The sequence below is a fragment of the Pseudoliparis swirei genome, chromosome 22 (genome assembly GCF_029220125.1).
Source record: "Pseudoliparis swirei isolate HS2019 ecotype Mariana Trench chromosome 22, NWPU_hadal_v1, whole genome shotgun sequence".
NCBI lineage: Eukaryota > Metazoa > Chordata > Actinopteri > Perciformes > Liparidae > Pseudoliparis > Pseudoliparis swirei.
In genome coordinates, this window is record NC_079409.1 from 5,996,428 (window position 1) to 6,013,263 (window position 16,836).

General features: G+C 48.9%; 1 protein-coding gene and 1 long non-coding RNA gene across 2 annotated transcripts; one reads left to right on the plus strand and one right to left on the minus strand.

Annotated features, from left to right (window-relative positions):
• Positions 1-2,795: 2,795 nt before the first annotated feature.
• mex3a (mex-3 RNA binding family member A) lies at positions 2,796-8,428 on the minus strand. Its single transcript, XM_056444127.1, has 2 exons — positions 7,926-8,428; positions 2,796-5,370 (listed from the first exon to the last, which is right to left on the minus strand). The coding sequence occupies exons 1-2, from the start codon at positions 8,368-8,370 to the stop codon at positions 4,196-4,198; spliced, it is 1,620 nt and encodes a 539-aa protein (XP_056300102.1). The 5' UTR covers positions 8,371-8,428; the 3' UTR covers positions 2,796-4,195.
• Positions 8,429-14,859: 6,431 nt separating this feature from the next.
• LOC130212869 (uncharacterized) lies at positions 14,860-16,494 on the plus strand. The gene is made up of 2 exons (XR_008835425.1): positions 14,860-14,981; positions 15,121-16,494. It is a non-coding gene; the product is annotated as an uncharacterized LOC130212869 (long non-coding RNA).
• The last annotated feature ends 342 nt before the right edge of the window (positions 16,495-16,836 follow it).

Genomic DNA, 16,836 nt, shown 5'->3' on the forward strand with positions numbered 1-16,836 from the left:
TTTTTTATTTTTGCAGAAATAGACGTTTTTGTCTCTCCCGTCCAGCGAAACCATGACGACGAGAAAGGAGTGCAAGTGCCAGGATGTGCTTTGAGCGGCTCTCTTTGGGGAGATTATTAAACTTTAACCGTGATATGTCGTCGACGTGGCCTCCGGGACTTTTAGGGGTAAACTCTAAAAAAACAACGTGAATTTATGCTTAAAGAATAAGTCGCGTCCTCTCCTCGTGTTTTGTTCTTTGGCTGTTTGACCTATTTTTTATTTCTTTTTTTATTTTTAGAAATATTACAAATAGGAAAAAAATGAAGTAGGTGCAAAAACAAAAGTAAAAAAATAAGAGTCTTGAAATCAGAAACGGAGATGTGTGCGAGTCCAGATGTTCGTTCCCTCTTTCCTCCTTTTGTTGTTGTTGTTGACGTTTCAGCTTTTTCAGTTTGACCCCACCCTGTGATCGGATTGATATTCAACCTAAAAAACTAATAATAATAACAATAATTAGGCATCGAATGACTTTAAGACCCTGATGAACACAACAACACATGTACTTATCCTGAAACTTACTAAGTTTTGAAGTTTTTTTTACACCGGCGTGAATCCAGAATGAATTTTTTAAGCAGATATGAGACATAAATGTTATTAATGCTAATAATTAATGTTGATTGCTGAATGGATTATTATTTAAAGAACTGACTCCTCTGTTTTAGTCCTATTATTGCTTTTCATCCTAATATACATTTGGGGTTTATTACACATACTATTCATTCCAGTTTTTATTTGAGATTGGATTTATACATAAAGGCTATTTCACTCTTACAGTTTTATAGTAGCGTGTCTGGTTAATTTCTTAATCTATATATTTGGATGGAATACTAAAGTTAATCAAGTTTAAATTATATTTCTATCTTAATATACTATTAAAAGGATGACGGGACTCATATATAAAAGATTTACTCTCACCGAAATGAGACATTTTGAATTTTCCATCACGTTAAAACGTTAACACCCGCGGCGTGGACAAAATAATCAAAACGGCACGTTAAAGCGGGCCTTCGCCGGGACGACCGTCACATACTGTATTTACATCGCTGCTCAGAGGGCGTAAAGTATAATACTCGTCATCCTACGGGGAGAATCTCTTCATGAAACCAGTGCAAAACTCCTCCGACCGGCGCGGCGCGAGCTGAGCGGCGGTGAACCCTCGCGTGAGCGTCTTCTCCAAAAACAAGTGTACGAAAAAACTATTTCACCATCAAGCGGTCGGTTTGGTATTCATCAAACAACGTTCAGTCATAAGGTGCTCTACTCTGGATTTGAAGTAGTGTTTTCAGAGCCTAATTTCCTGAATCCCTCTTTCACACCCGGCCCCAGAGCGTCGATTCACATTCTTTGTTTTCTCCAAAAATAAGTATTGTAAAAAATAAAAAAAAGGTATTTTTTTTTTAGGAGGTGGGGGGGAGGCGGGGCTATAAAAAAAGGCCAAAGTTGCTACCGTGTATATGCCAAAGCAACGGCGATTATTAGAAGAATACAAAATGTTAAGGCAGAAAACAAAATGCTAAAGTTCGGAAGCCAAAACCGTCAGAACCATCAGAACTGTCCTGTATCCTGTACATCCCATGCATCGCAGGGCACTGTATTTATTTTATTTTTTGCAAGTGCGGTGCTCCCCCCCCCTCCCCCCCCTTCGCAGTCCACATATAACGCGAGTTGTCCGTCTGCTTCATATGCTTTGTTTGTGTAAAAAGAAAAGAAGAGGAGGAGGAGGAGGAGGAGGAGGAGAGGCCTGAGCGTGTTTACATGCTGTAAATGCTCAGTCTGTTGTTGGGGTTGAATGTTCCTCCAAACAGATGTTGGGTTCTCCACCTCTGGCCCACATGTGACAACGAGCTCTGCAGGACTTGAATCATCCGTAAAACTGCAAGATCGGCACGTTTTCCTTTCTTCTTTTTTTTGGAGGGGGGGGGGGGAGCATACATTTCTTTCTCTCCGGCCAAAATGAACCCCCGACCCCACCCCCGCTCTGCACTCCGATCATTCAGCAGCTTTAATCCCTACCCCCCATCCGCTCTCCTCCATCCCCCGGCTGAGGGAGGGAGGGGGGCGGGGGGGGAGGCAGAGGGTGTGTAATGTGATTCGGCGTGAGTGCTGGTTAAACGGGGCGTTTCCTCTGCTTTCCTGTCAATTACAATTGTCTGATTTCATTTTGGAAGCTCAAAGCGAGGGGGGGGGCTGCTATTGGCTGAAGCCGGGTGTCCATAGTGAAGGGGGGGGGGGGGGGGCAGCTGCAGGATGTCCCATACAGTAGCGGCCTGACACGATCTGCACTGGCACACTGTCACACACACAGACCCCCGCCCCCCAGCTCTCTCTCTCCGTAATGAGGAACGGGTGTGCAGCAGGGTTAGCGTTGGAAACAGGTAACTGGGGAATCCCCCCCCCTCTCCCCTCCCCCGATATCTGGAGATCATTTAGTTTTCTCCTCGTTTCACAGGCGCTGCCAAATTCTGTGTCTTTCAAATTTCGTGTGTGTGTGTGTGTGTTTCAGGACAAAAGAGGCCCCCTCTCCCCAGTAGGGATAGCTCGGAGCTGGAGGAAAAGGGGGGAGGGGCAAGGGGGGAGTGGAAGGAGGCGAGGGAGGGGGGTCCTACTCGCCCAGCTGCATCCCGCCCCCAACCGTTACAGGCACGGTGGGGCAGGGGGGCCTCGCTGCGGGACCCCCCCCCTGTCGCACCCCTCATACAAGCTCCAGAGGCCCCCCCCCCCCCCACGGTCCGCACCTGGACCAACCCCATTTGCCTAATTGTCAATGAGTGGCTCCAGGCCGTGTCCGAGCGCCGCGCGGCCCACGCCGCCGCCGCCGGGGCCCGGACAATGCGCCGCATGCTCAGAGAGAGAGAGAGAAGCAAAACGCTCAAACTGTAAGCGGGGCGAACAATAAAAGCCCCCCCCCCCTCCCCCTCCACCCAAAAAAAGGGAGAAAGAAAAAGAAAAAAGGGGGCGAGAGGCGAGACCTCCAACTTGGGGGTCACAGCTACAGTGTGCCACGAAACACCTGCTCCTGTACAGCTTTGCTAATTACAGGGGAGACAGCTGGCCACACACACACACACACACACACACACACAATGCCGTTGGGGAACGTGGAGGAAGGATTACTGATTTTGGGACTCTGCGTTTTACAGCGTCGACTATTTCGGGGCTTTCTGGAGCGATCATCCTCTTTATTTACACGCCGACCGACCGCACGAGACAATGAAGCGCGGTCGAGGTGGCTTTGAAACGAGTCCATGGGGGGGGGGGGCAACTGGACCGGCTCCAAGGCTTTTGGGCCCCGCACATTCAAATCGGTGCTTTACGCCAAAGCGAGGAACCGCGAGTCCTGTTTCAACCGACTTCTTCTTCCTGCTTCTCACTCGTCTCCCAATACAAATACATCCAATTAACCATAAATAAATTATTTTTTTTGCATCAAGGCTTTTTAAAAAAAAGGTATAAGAATGGAATAAAGGCGGAAGGGGGGGGGGGGTGTAAAAGAGTACATGGCTTTGACTCAAACCAATCCAAACCAAAATTCACATTTTTCATTTTTTTGCTCAAAATTAATATCTTGTTTTTGGACTAATTAAAAAACACGATCACAGTAGAAGTGAATTCACCTTCAGCTCCCGAAACGTAAAAAATGTGTGATTGAAAAAAATTCCTATTTTAGAGCGAGATGATTGTAAAGGTGCAATGACGAGTCTACGGGGTCCCTCTCCTCACGGGGTCATCGGGGTCAGATCGGGTATCTCAACAATCATCTTCTTCCTTCCATATAAACCCACTTCATGGTTACAAAATAAAAAAAATTGAATAATAAAAAATGTTCACATTACCGTCTTATTACACGCCGCCAGACGAGCGGCAGCAGTCAAAACAAACTGAAAAAGCAAGGAACTATACTTCTCTTATAAACAAAACTTTTATAAAATATATATGCATATATATATAAAAGAAAAACTTAAAAATATTTCTTATACTTTTTTTCCCTTTTCTTTTTAGTAAAGCAAGCAGTGCCTCCTAAAATATCTGCTCGATTGTTTTGTAAATTTTCTGGAAGAAAAAAAAAATGTGTAATAATAATAATCATAATAAAACATAATTATTGAACAGAACACAAAACTAAATGATTAAAAAAAAAAAAACCAGGATTCCTTTAAGAGAATATTCGGATGGCCTGAGTGACCTGGGTGTGGCACACCGGGCACTCGGGGTGGTTGAGCTCACAGATCCGGATGGCGCACTCCATGCAGAACAGGTTGTGGCCGCACGGCACCAGGGCGGCCGTCACTTTGCTCTCGAAGCACGTCATGCAGTCCCGCGCGCTCATCGGCGGCGAGTCCGGCACGGGCAGGCGGCCGGAGAAACACCCGTCTCCGGCCGAGGTGGGCTCGCTGTGGGCGCGGCGTGCCTGGGCGTGAGGCGAGCCGCCGCCGCAAACGGACACGATGCTGCCCACCGACGAGTTGTTGTTGTTGTTGCACCCGCCGCCGCCGCCGCAGGACTCGGACAAGCCGGGGGAGAGTCTGGTGAGCGGCAGCGGGAGGCCCCCGAAGCTCTTGGAGCGCTGCTGGGCGTAGAAGGCCACCTGCTTGGGGTAGTCGGGGTCGCCCCAGCTCTGGGCGGTGCCCTCCGACCCGAAGTAAGAGCACGGCTTCTCCCCGGAGCCCGAGAAGTTGCTCTTGCTGTAGATCCCGCCGCCGCCGCCGCCGCCGTCGCCTCCCACCACCATGGCGTCGGAGAAGTTCTGGCGGTAGCTGCTGGTGAGCGGCTTGCGCTGGCCCCCCTGCAGCCCCCACACCTGCTGCAGCCGGCTCTCCAGACCGCCGCAGCCCACCGGGCTGCCGCCGCCGCCGTTGGGCCCCAGGCAGTCGTTCTCGTTGTTGTGGTCGTGCAGGCCCCCCGTTCGGAAGGCGATGTGCGCCTCGATCTCCTCGCGGGCCCTCTCGGCGTTGCTCGGCGAGCCCGTGATCTCGAAGACGGGGTCGCGGTCGCGGCTCGGCGTGACGATGTACGTGCACGTCTGCTGCTGGATGCGCTTGATGGTGGAGCCCTTGGGCCCCACGACCAGCCCCACCACGCGGTACGGCACCCTCACCTGGATGGTGGTCTGGCCCGGCAGCGGCGTGGGCGGCGAGCCGCTGAAGGACACGCCCAGCTTGTTGCGGGACGCCCGCAGCATGGAGAAGTGCTCGGCGGCCGAGATGATCTCGCGGCGGGCCAGCGCCACGTCCTCCTTGCGGCCCGTGATGAGGAACACAGGCTCCTCCCCTCTCACCGGCGTCTTGATGTAGGTGTTGGTCTTGGCTCGCAGGGCTTTGATCTTACAACCTGCAGAGGCACAACGACACATTAAGACACGCCCACATGACACTGGTTGCATTTTTGTGAATGGAGGGAACTCTCTCTCTCTCTCTCCCCCCCCCATCCCCTCATCCTTCATAAATTCTGATTCATCCCCCAATTAAGACAGTTTGACTTCATGTGTTGCACTTTTTTTCTCTCTTTTTCACTGGCAAAGGATTCACGGAGCCGTTGCCATGGCGATGCGGCTTCCAGCACGTCAGCTCATCAGACTCGCGTCTTCACTGAGCCACGCGAGGCGGACGCTTGAGCTAACCCAGCGACTGTTTCGGGGAGCAAGGAGGAGCCGCTTGACCTCAGCGTGACCTCCAGGGCCGACGGGCCGCCCCCGCGCGTGCGTTCCTGCCGTCGTTCGCTCCGCTAACCGAACTCCTCGTCTCCACGTCTGAGGTCACGAGTCTCTCGTTCACGCCGCGCTCCGCGGAGGACGCGGCGGCCGTCGCTCGGCTCGCTTTTCATTCACAGATCCCGGCGGCTCGAGGCGGCCTCGCTTAGTCCTCGTCTCCGGCGGCCGGCGCCTCAGATCACACCGTCGCAGCAGCGGGTATCAAAGGGTTCAGGGCCCCTCCCCCTCCCCGGGTTGAAGACGAGCGTCGCTCTAATAGGCTCCACTTAGTTGAGGAACACCTACCCTCCTCCTCCTCCCGCAGCATAGCGACGCTCTGAGGGTTCAGCGTTCGCATCCTTTGTGGCCCCGCAGTGGGCTGAGGGCCCCTCCCCCCCCTCCCCGTCCGTGCACACGAGGCATCAGAGAGCGAATCGCCTATATTCCTTAATGAGTCCAAAACGAACGCCTCAGTTACGGAATCGCCCGTCAACACGCGGCCGGAGACGAATTAAAGCGACACCGAGGTCACCGGAGACCAGAGGAGCTGTGCGGCTTATTTTGAACCGAGTGTTGCGAGAGACGGAATGATAACAAAGCCCCCCCCCCCACACACACACACACACCCACACACACACACACCGATCTGAGCAGAAAGGGGTACACGAGCGTCGTCTTCGGAGGCTCCGTTTGTCAGAGTCAACCAGGCGGGCTGTGATGGGGGGGGGGCAAACATGAAGGGGGCGGGGCCCTCCCAATTTAAAAGCAGCTTGTCTCAGCCCCCCCCCCCCTTACACCCCCTCCCCTAAAAAATAAAATCAGCGCTTCCCGGTCCAGACTCAAGGCCCTCTGTACCGACACTCACCTGTTCTGGGGGGCTTGTATTCATCGAGAGATAAATCAGGATTTGCCGAGGCGCCCATGTGGCATGGAGAGTGCGGTGGAGTGTCCTGTGAGGAGCCCCTTGTGCTCCAAGGCGTGACTCCCATTCAGCTTTTTAGAGGCGGCATCCCTGTTTTGTTTTTTGTTGTTGTTGTTTTTTCCTGTCCCCTCTCTCTCTCTCCCCCCCCCCCCACCCCAGTGGGTTCATCACAACGGTAAACAACCGAGGATCTACCCCCGGGGTGGAATAAAGAACAACAGCTTCAGCTCCACGCTGGTGAAATCGTGCTGTGATGCAGAGACAACGATACGCACAACAACAAAAGGGCCTGTTTTGTTGTTGTTATTATTTTGTTGTTCCTCCTGGTGCAACTTCTCCCTGAGCCACCCCTTTAATCCCATGAGTCCATACCCCCCCCCCCCCCTGACTTCCATACCTTTGTCTGACAGCTGCTGTCATTCAACTTCTTTGTCCAGTAATAAATAAATAAATAAACAAACTGGAAGAAGAAGACGAAGCGTAGAACGGTAACGTGTCTGGGATGGAACTTCACAACGACATCATAAATACAAAGAAAACACACACACACACACACACACATGTGGACCACGCTTCTATTGTCCGATGGCGTCACTGGGGCAGTGCGCAACGTAAACAACGAGCTCAATACATTCGGTAAAGAGGCTAACCCCCCCCCCCCAGACTAAACGTGTCCCTGTCGGTGTGTCTCCACGAGCTCGCGCACACACGGTGGACCACGTTGCCGCCTCCGTGCCGCTCGTTGCCTTTTTTTTTGAACAGTCTGGCGCGTCTCAGACGACAAAGGAAGCAAGTGCGCTCTCTCCAGAGTGCGCGTGCGCGCGGGTGTGTGTGTGTGTGTGTGTGTGTGTGTGCTGACATTGATGGCGTGGATGTAGAATAATTTGGAGGGGAGGGGCGCGGGGGTAACGGGGCTCTCCCTGTGCACACACAAAAATCCACTCACAAATAAAACACACACACATAATAAATAAACACAAAGCAGCGAGCGCGCGTGTGTGTAACGATGAGACCACGAGAACTTGCTAGCTAGAGGAGAAAAAAAATAAAAAAGTGGGAGGCTGATGTCTCGGGGGAGTACTAAAAAAAAAAACACACACACACACACCACTCCCTTTTCTTTGTCAAATAACACCAGGTAACAGTTAGAGAACAAACACACACACACACACACACACACACAAACAAAGCACACCACGGCGGGGTAATGCAGCAGTAGTGGGGTAAAAAGCACAAGTTTGGTGGGTGGAGGTGGAGGGGGGGGGGGGGGGTTACCTTGTCTCCCCACTATCTCGGCCACATGCTCGGAGCTGGGCACCGGGACGCACTCCGTGATGTTGCAGCCGCGTCCCTTCGTCTCGCTCGCGCTCTCGTACAGCGCGCACAACTTGCTCTTCCCTTGCAGGATCGCCGCGTCCCCGATGCCGCCGCCGCCGTTGTTCGTGTGGTTGTGGTGGTTGTTGTTATTGTTACTCCGGTCCTGCACTCCTCCCGGTGTCGGGGCTCCGCCGCCGCCTCCTCCGCCGCCGCCTCCGTCCTCGCCTTCCCCGAGCCCCAGCAGAGACAACTGGCCCAGCGCGACCCGGAGGGCGCGGGAGTCGTCCTCCTCGTCGTCGGGCGGCACGAGGAGACCGTCGCCCCCGAAGCCGGAGCCGGCCAGATCCCCGGCGAAGCCCCCGTTTTTCTCCATGATCCCTGCTAGAACCAGCAGGCTAGGCATGGCTAACAAAAGAGTGTGTGAGACAAAGACAGGGGAAAGAGACTGGAGAAACAGCACCCGTGCCGCCGCCTCCTCCTCCTCCTCCTCGCCCCCTCCTCCTTCCGATTCCCCCCTTTGCGCTAGTCCCTCCCATAGACCGGCCCCCCCTCTCTCTCCCTCTCTCTCTCTCTCTCTCCGCCAGACTCCTCAGTACGGTAGTCTCTCTGCGCGAGCTCCGGGGCGAACGGGACACAAGGCCGCCGTATGCGCGAGGTATGGGGCGGTGCGCGCGCGTTGCTCCACCCAGTCTGGTTTACGCCGCCGCTCCTCTCCTCGAGCCGAGACACACCGAGCCGCCCTCTCCCGTTGTGCCATTCCGGCTCAGGTTCCCGAGCCCGTGGCATCCCGAATGGAGCCGCCGCGCGCGCGCGCCTATAGGAAGAAAGGAAGACAAATAAAACGGAAGGAGCGGTAGCTCACACCGGTTAGCTCCCGGTAGCGCAGAGACACGCGCTGCGGCGGGAACCTGGAGGAGAAAGAAAGATTACAAAATATGTTAAAATATTCCAAAACCAATAACGTCACACACAAAAAAACGCCGCATTTTTGGGCGACTTATGTAAGAACAGCCAACCGGAGGGGAACAGTTACGGTACCGGAAAACGGTTCAAGTACGAGTGCGCACATGGTCATCCGGGTAGATGATGTCAACTTTATCATCGAGGGAGAGAAACGAGCAGCTCGTGCTTTCTTAAGTGTGTGTGTGTGTGTGTGTGTGTGTGTGTGTGAGGGATCATCTGACATTATTGTTTTTGGTGATGGGGGGGGGAAGGAGTTTGTGACATTGTTTTGTTGGCGTGTGTGTGGGGCAGGAGGGGGGGGGGGTCCGCCAACCTCCATGTAGCCGTGCTTTGCGGCAGGTCACCGCGGTTTCTTTGTGTGTGTGTGTGTGTGTGTGTGTGTGTGTCTCCGTTGTGCCGTTGCGCATGAGGATGTTATGTATCGGAGGGAAAGAAGAGGGTGTCTGCATGGGGCGATGGGGGCTGTAGAGGAGGAGGAGGAGGAGGAGGAGGAGGAGGGAGTTGTCAGACAGGCGTTGCAGACCCGATGCAGAGGGGGAAACATCAGAAACAGCCCGAGCACATTTTCCCCGTTAAAAAAAAGAGAAGCAAAGCAAACAGCGGCAGCCGGTGAACAAAGAGCCGCCGCTCCTGCCGCTCCTGCCGCTCCTCACGCCGCTCCTCCTTGCGCGCTGACTCTCTCCAAGATGTCCTCGGCAGACACCGCGCCTGCTTGTACTACACAAAGACCCAAACTGCAGTGGTGATGATGAGAAGAAGAAGAAGAACATCATATATTCAGCCTTCTTGCATGCTGTGCCCCCCACCCCTTTTTTTATTTTAAGATGTGTTGTTGTTTCAAACAGGTAGAAAGTCCCTTTAACTTCCACTTCTTTTCTTAAGATGCACATTTAGGCAACATCAGCAGAAAATAAAGTGGTTTTATATGCGGGTCAGAGCCGGTGCTCGTCTTCCTCCTAGTCTGACGGAGGCTTGGCCACCTGTGCATGAGGGGAGGCGGAGGCTCCACCTGCAGGACTCTGGATGTTTGGGGGAGAACATGAAACACCGTTGTTGTTGTTGTTGTTGTTGTTTCTCCACCCCCACCAGAAGAGAGATATCTTTACACACACTGATCTCTAAAGCCTCTCGTTGTGTTGCAGGTGTTGAATTTGCCTCATAGAACATGCATTTCAACCCCCGTCCATCACATTCAATTCACCCCCGTGTGGTGTGTTCCCCACCGCTGGAAAACAAACAACAACAACAACAACAACAACAAGTAAACACACCCAGTCGTCCATGTTGGCCTCACGTGACCGACTGAGCGACTGCCTTTTAAATATCGCTTATGGACCGTTTCCAACGCCATGTTGGCGAGCAGGTGTGTTGACGTAATCACGGTCTGCCCTCCGGACGGGGAGGGTGACTCCAGCATTAAAACATCCACCCAATAACACAACAACAACAAAAAGGATTGCGTGATTCTTGAGGGACTAAAGGAGGGGAGGGGGGGCTCAGGAGGTCTGGCCCCGCCCATTGGACGAGGGGGCGGGGCCCAGGAGCCTCCAGTGAGGCCACGGCGTCCAAGAGGCCGTCTGGATTTCCATTAAAAGGGGTCCAGAGCCCCAATCAATAAGAATGCCCCCCCCCTCTGACCCAACCCTCTCTTCCTGGATGTGTGTGTGTGTGTGTGTGTGTGGCCTGTTGGAGGCCTGATTGCTGATGCTGCTGTACCACATGACCTCTGTGACCCCGGCAGGTCTGGTGCTCATTCAGACTTCAGCGTCTTTAGCTGTGGGCTACAATTGTCATTTCTGTGTGTGTGTGTGTGCGTGTGTGTGTGTGTGTGTGTGTGTGTGTGCGTGTGTGTGTTAGCTGCGGGATACTTGTGAAACCCAGAGTGCTGAGGTCATGTTACTTGCACATGAAGGAAAAAAAACCCCTCAATGATCTTGACCATCTGGTCGTCACAGTAGTGCCCCCCCCATGAAAGGCTGCCCGGCATCTTTGGGGAGATGCACACACACACACACACACACAGAGCCTCCCATCCTCTTTGTCCAGGAGCACACATGCAAACACGCCTTCCACCCATGTGGCCGGTCTCCTCGTCTCCTTGTCTCCTCATCTCCTCGTCTCCTCGTCTCCTCCCCTGGAGGACCCGTCCTCTCTGACTTCCACGGCCAGATGTCCCTTTCAGGACCTTTTCTCTCTGCTGCCACTTGAACGAGGCTCCGACTCAAAGGGGCGTCGGCTCAGTGCCGTGTGTGTGTGTGTGTGTGTGTGTGTGTGTGTGTGTGTGTGTGTGTGTGTGTGTGTGTGTGTGTGTGTGTGTGTGTGTGTGTGTGTGTGTGTGTGTGTGGTGATGATGTCATACCTCACGCTGAGACACCAGAGCCCAGAGTCCACCAGCTCACCTGACCCTAACACAGAGGTCATGAGGCTTCTTCTTCTTGTTCTTGTTCTTCTTCTTCTTATTTTATTTGTTGGCTCATTTGTGTTTGCTTTGATTTGTTGTGATACAAGAACAACAACAACAACAACAACAAGAGCCCCGGCCTGAGAGGAGATGATATAATAAGGTGATGGGGTGATGGAGAGGTGGAGGAGGACCGACACACAGCACCGTCAGCCCAGAGTGACGTGTGCAAAAGAAAAGACTCTGAGTTATTCAAATTACAGTTAATGAGACGAAGAATACAGAAGAACATGTGAACTCAGAGCTTTGATCAGACAATCCAAACAAAGGAATCAACTCTTTTCTTCTTCTTCTTCATCAGTGTGTCACACACACACACACACACACACACACACGCAGCTCAGTGCTGTGTGTTGTGATTGGGGAGCTGCTGTCAGCCGGGAATATGAGTCAGGTCTGACTTCATAGCTTTTTACAGGGTATTAGGTCATCGCTCTTACTCTCTACCCCCCCCCCTCCTCCCCCCTCCTCTATCTCCTCCTCCCCCCTCCTCCCCCCCTCCCTTCCATCTCTCTAATCACATTGATGCTGTGCAGCCGGTGACACGCCTAGTGATGAGTACGGCTCACCTCACCAGAGCTGATCAGAGGCCCTCTCTCTCGCTCCTCTCTCTCTCCTCTCTCTCTCCTCTCTCTCTTCTCTCTCTCTCCTCTCTCTCTCTCCTCTCTCTTCTCTCTCTCCTCTCTCTCTCTCTCTCTCTCTCTCTCTCTCCTCTCTCTCTCTCCTCTCTCTCTCTCTCTCCTCTCTCTCTCTCCCTCTCTCTCTCTCTCTCTCTCTCTCTCTCTCCCTCTCTCTCTCTCTCCTCTCTCTCTCTCTCTCCTCTCTCTCTCTCTCCTCTCTCTCTCCTCTCTCCTCTCTCTCTCCTCTCTCTCTCCTCTCTCTCTCTCTCTCTCTCTCTCCTCTCTCTCCTCTCTCTCCTCCCTCTCTCTCCCTCTCCTCTCTCCTCTCTCTCTCCTCTCTCTCTCCTCTCTCTCTCCTCTCTCTCTCTCCTCTCTCCTCTCCCTCTCTTCCCTCTCTCTCTCTCTCCTCTCCTCCTCTCTCCTCTCTCTCTCCCTCTCTCTCCTCTCCTCTCTCCCTCTCTCCCTCTCTCCTCTCTCTCTCTCTCTCTCTCTCCTCTCTCTCTCTCCTCTATCTCTCCCTCTCTCTCTCACTCTCCCTCTCTTTCTCTCTCTCTCTCCCTCTCTCTCTCTCTCTCCCTCTCTTTCTCTCTCTCTCTCCCTCTTTACTTCTATATTGTTATTTTTATTTCTTCTGTATCTGCTCCTCGACCCTCTCACCTGACACCTGCAGCTTCAATGCTCTTTATTATTATTGATGTGTAATTCTTTACATCAGATGGGAGACTAAATACAAAGCCGAAGCATTTTAAAAACATGACTTTTATATTCAGACACGTATGTAAAGTGATGGAGTTTATTTACGAGTATTAACTGTGTACTGCAGTGGTGGAAGGTAAAAACAGTATAATTCTGAAGTATTTATACTTTAGAGTATTTTCATTGAATGCTTCTTCTCACCTCCCTCGTACATTTAGATTTTACATGCAAAATATATCATACATGTTTAAAGAAAAGGACCCCGCCAGGAGCGCTTTGAGACTTTATGTCGCTCTAGGTTGTATTAACTTTACCCAGATGTGTTAACCAGCGGCTCTACGTCGTGCTTCTTTCACTCCATCTCTGTTCTTCACCTCCGTCTCTTTTCAGAGGGATGTTTTGTGCTTTTTCACTCCGCTGCATCTGAAGGTTAGATTTTTAACAGATGCTTTGCAGATTAACATAAACTATGTCAAACATCTTATCAATACTATGAAGTAAAAAACAGGAAAGGTCTCTTGAGCTGTTTTTAATGTTTCATGGTTGTGAGAAAAGATTCTTTAAAGTAATTATGTTTACATATAATCTCCTTTTATTCTCCTTTATTCTACTTATTTAACTCATCGTGGACTTAAAGCAAAGGTTCTTCCCTCCATCCTGATTATTTCCTTTACATCTCTCCATTCAGTGCTTTCCTGTGTGATATTTTAAGGAGATATATTCATCTTGATTTTGCACGAGTATAATTTATATTCCAAAAAGCTTCATTATCTCCTGAGCGATCTTTTGCCAACGGAAAAAAAAAAGATAAAAGAAAGGTCGGAAAATATGTGGAAATGCTTGTGACGTTTATTTATTTTACCAGATTTGCTGCCACTGCAACTACATTTAACTTCAGTCAGTTTAATTAAATACATACAATCAGCTCCAGATTGACCAGCAACTACATCAAAGTACTTGTGATTTATGAGATTTTAATGGTCTGGATACTTTAAGTACGTTTTGCTGATTGTAATTTTGTATTTGAATGTGGAACTTTTGTTTGTAATGAAGCATTTTAAAATCATATTGTGTTGATTTTATTTCAGGATCTTTGTGTTTTTGGACCCACACTATGATTATTATTATTATTATTCCCAAAATGTCAGAAACATTTTTACTATTGGAAAGTTAAAACTGAGTGAAGTTTATTAATCCACCATTTGTGTGTTTGATGCCAAATAATCAAAACGTTGATAGTTATGGTATTACTTATGGTATTACTTATGGTATTACTTATAGTACTACTCATGGTATTACTTATGGTATTACTTATAGTATTACTTTTAGTATTACTTATAGTATTACTTATGGTATTACTTTTAGTATTACTTATAGTATTACTTATAGTACTACTCATGGTATTACTTATGGTATTACTTATAGTATTACTTTTAGTATTACTTATAGTACTACTCATGGTATTACTTATGGTATTACTTTTACTTTTAGTATTACTTATAGTATTACTTATAGTATTACTTATGGTATTACTTATGGTATTACTTATAGTATTACTTTTAGTATTACTTATAGTATTACTTATGGTATTACTTATGGTATTACTTACTTATAGTATTACTTGTGGTATTACTTATGCTATTACTTAGAGCAGACTTACTCAACAGGTGGCCTGCGGGCCGCATCCGGCCCGCGGACGCTTATTTTGTGGCCCCCGACATGCCTGGTTATAAATGCATAATAATTATAATTAGCAAACCAAAATCGTGTGAAAATTAGGTAGTGCGCCTTTAATTTAACCCTCTGAAAACGAAGCCCGCTACAGTGCGTTTTGACAGCTTTACGTTTTTAAAATCTGTATATCTCCGCGACAATACGTCGCCGAGATACGTTTAAAATACTGGATGAATCCGGAGGATTTCCTCTTCCGTTCATTTCTCTACCGTAAGCTCCTCTGCGATTCACAGAGAAAGATAGGGGGACGAACGTGTCGGGTGACGCGGCACCGAGTACTGTGATTTGCCAATGCGGTTGTCCGTCAACATTTTGCGGAGAAGAACAACCAATGAACACTCAAGAAATCACAAGGACCTACCCACCTTCCAGGTGGAGCTCATTAGCAACCTGTCAGTCAGAGAAGCCAGAGAACACGGAGCGAACGGACTTCACAACAAGGAAGCAGCTGCAGCGACTTTGGCGAGCAGCGCGGAGCCTCAGAGGAGCTCCAGAGCCACGAGGAGGAACACGCAGCCAGAAGAGATCCACTTGGACCGGGTAAGAGTCTTCACTAAACTTTACGTGTCCGTCACGGGACGTGTCGGGACGTGTCCGGACGTGTCTGGACGTGTCTGTTATGTGTCTCGTCACGGTGTCTGTTACGTGTGGCGGTGCTGACTAGTATTATATTTTACAGAGAGGATTCACCAGCACCTGCAGTGCAGCCTGCAGATCCACCTGCAGCCCCACCTGCAGCTCTACCTGTCCGGCCAGCAATGGTCTCGTGCCCCGGAGGACCATGACACGATGACATAATGCCATTATAGTGAAGCCATATTGTAAATATTCTGTATCAATATTTGTGTTCTGTTTTCTATTTCTCAACATGAATATTATGGAGAATATATTTACTTTTTGTAATGTATAATACATTTATTTGAAGAAGAAAAAATGTAAATGGTCATTTTTTTATTTGCACACACCCCATGAAACTTTATCTGCAATATTAAGTCATTTCTCAGTCCCATCTTTATCATTTTGGTGAATGTGTGACGGACCACAACAATTCTACTAAAAAAACGATAACAAAAATTTTGGTTTTTGACATATTTACATGTATCTAGCATTGTATTCAGATATTTCACTGCTTTTGTGAACCCATGACCTTTGGTAAACCAATTTTAAACACCAAAACAGTTGGTCCACATGAGTAAAGGTGTGTTTTCAGAAGAGATATGAAGAATTTTTAGAAATCGAACTTACATTTTCAGCTTTAGGGCCATATTTTTTCTTTCCACTTGTATCTGAGGTCAATTGTGCCTCATTATATAGAGAGCTGAGATTGTTCTGGAATTTTGATGTATAACACATGGGTATGTGTCATATGCAAAAGCCTTTTAAAGGTGAATTTAATTTTGTTTGTAAAATCGAGTCGAAAGGGCTGCGTTTGAGGAACAACTCATAGAGCTGCAGCACAACAACATCCTCAAAGAAAGACACAAGGAGGAGAGCATTGACACATTCTGGATATCCTGTGTTCTGAGGAACACAAACCCTGCATTAATCCTGTGTGCTCAGAAAATCCTGACCTGCTTTGGATCTACTTATGTGTGTGAAAGCTCCTTCTCTGCCATGGGAATAATCAAATCAAAGCAGCGTTCCTGTCTAACTGACAGACATTTGGCAGACTATCTCAGAGCAGCTACAACTGAGCAACAACCAGATCTGAAAGGACTTGTGAAAAGAATGCACACTCAGAGCTCTCACTAGGAATAAGTAAACAGTTGTTTGTTATATTGTTATTGTTATTAATATTTGTGAAATGCAGACTCAGAGCTCTCACTAGGAATAAGTAAACAGTTTGTTTTATTGTTATTGTTATTAATATTTGTGAAATGCAGACTCAGAGCTTTCACTAGGAATAAGTAAACAGTTTGTTATATTGTTATTGTTATTAATATTTGTGAAATGCAGACTCAGAGCTCTCAATAGGAAAAGTAGCAATTGCAAACTTTATCAATGTCATCAATGCAAAGCTATTCACTCCAGTGTTAATAAAACATCAGCTTGACCAACACTTGTCATCCTTGGAAACGCAGTCGCTACACTACATTTGTTACTGAAATTGAGAATATTTGTTAAATATTCCATGATGCTTTGGAATGCATTAAAAATGACTAGCAAGACAGCATATTAAACAGCAGTAGTAAATACAGTGAATAAAATGGTACAAATATATGTTAATAATAATTTGTGGCCCTTTGCACCTGTTGTGGTTTAAATGTGGCCCTCTTGGCCTCCGAAGTTGAGTACCTCTGACTTAGAGTATTACTTGTGGTATTACTTATAGTATTACTTGTGGTATTACTTATAGTATTACTTGGATAAACGCATCTGCTAAATGACATGTAAT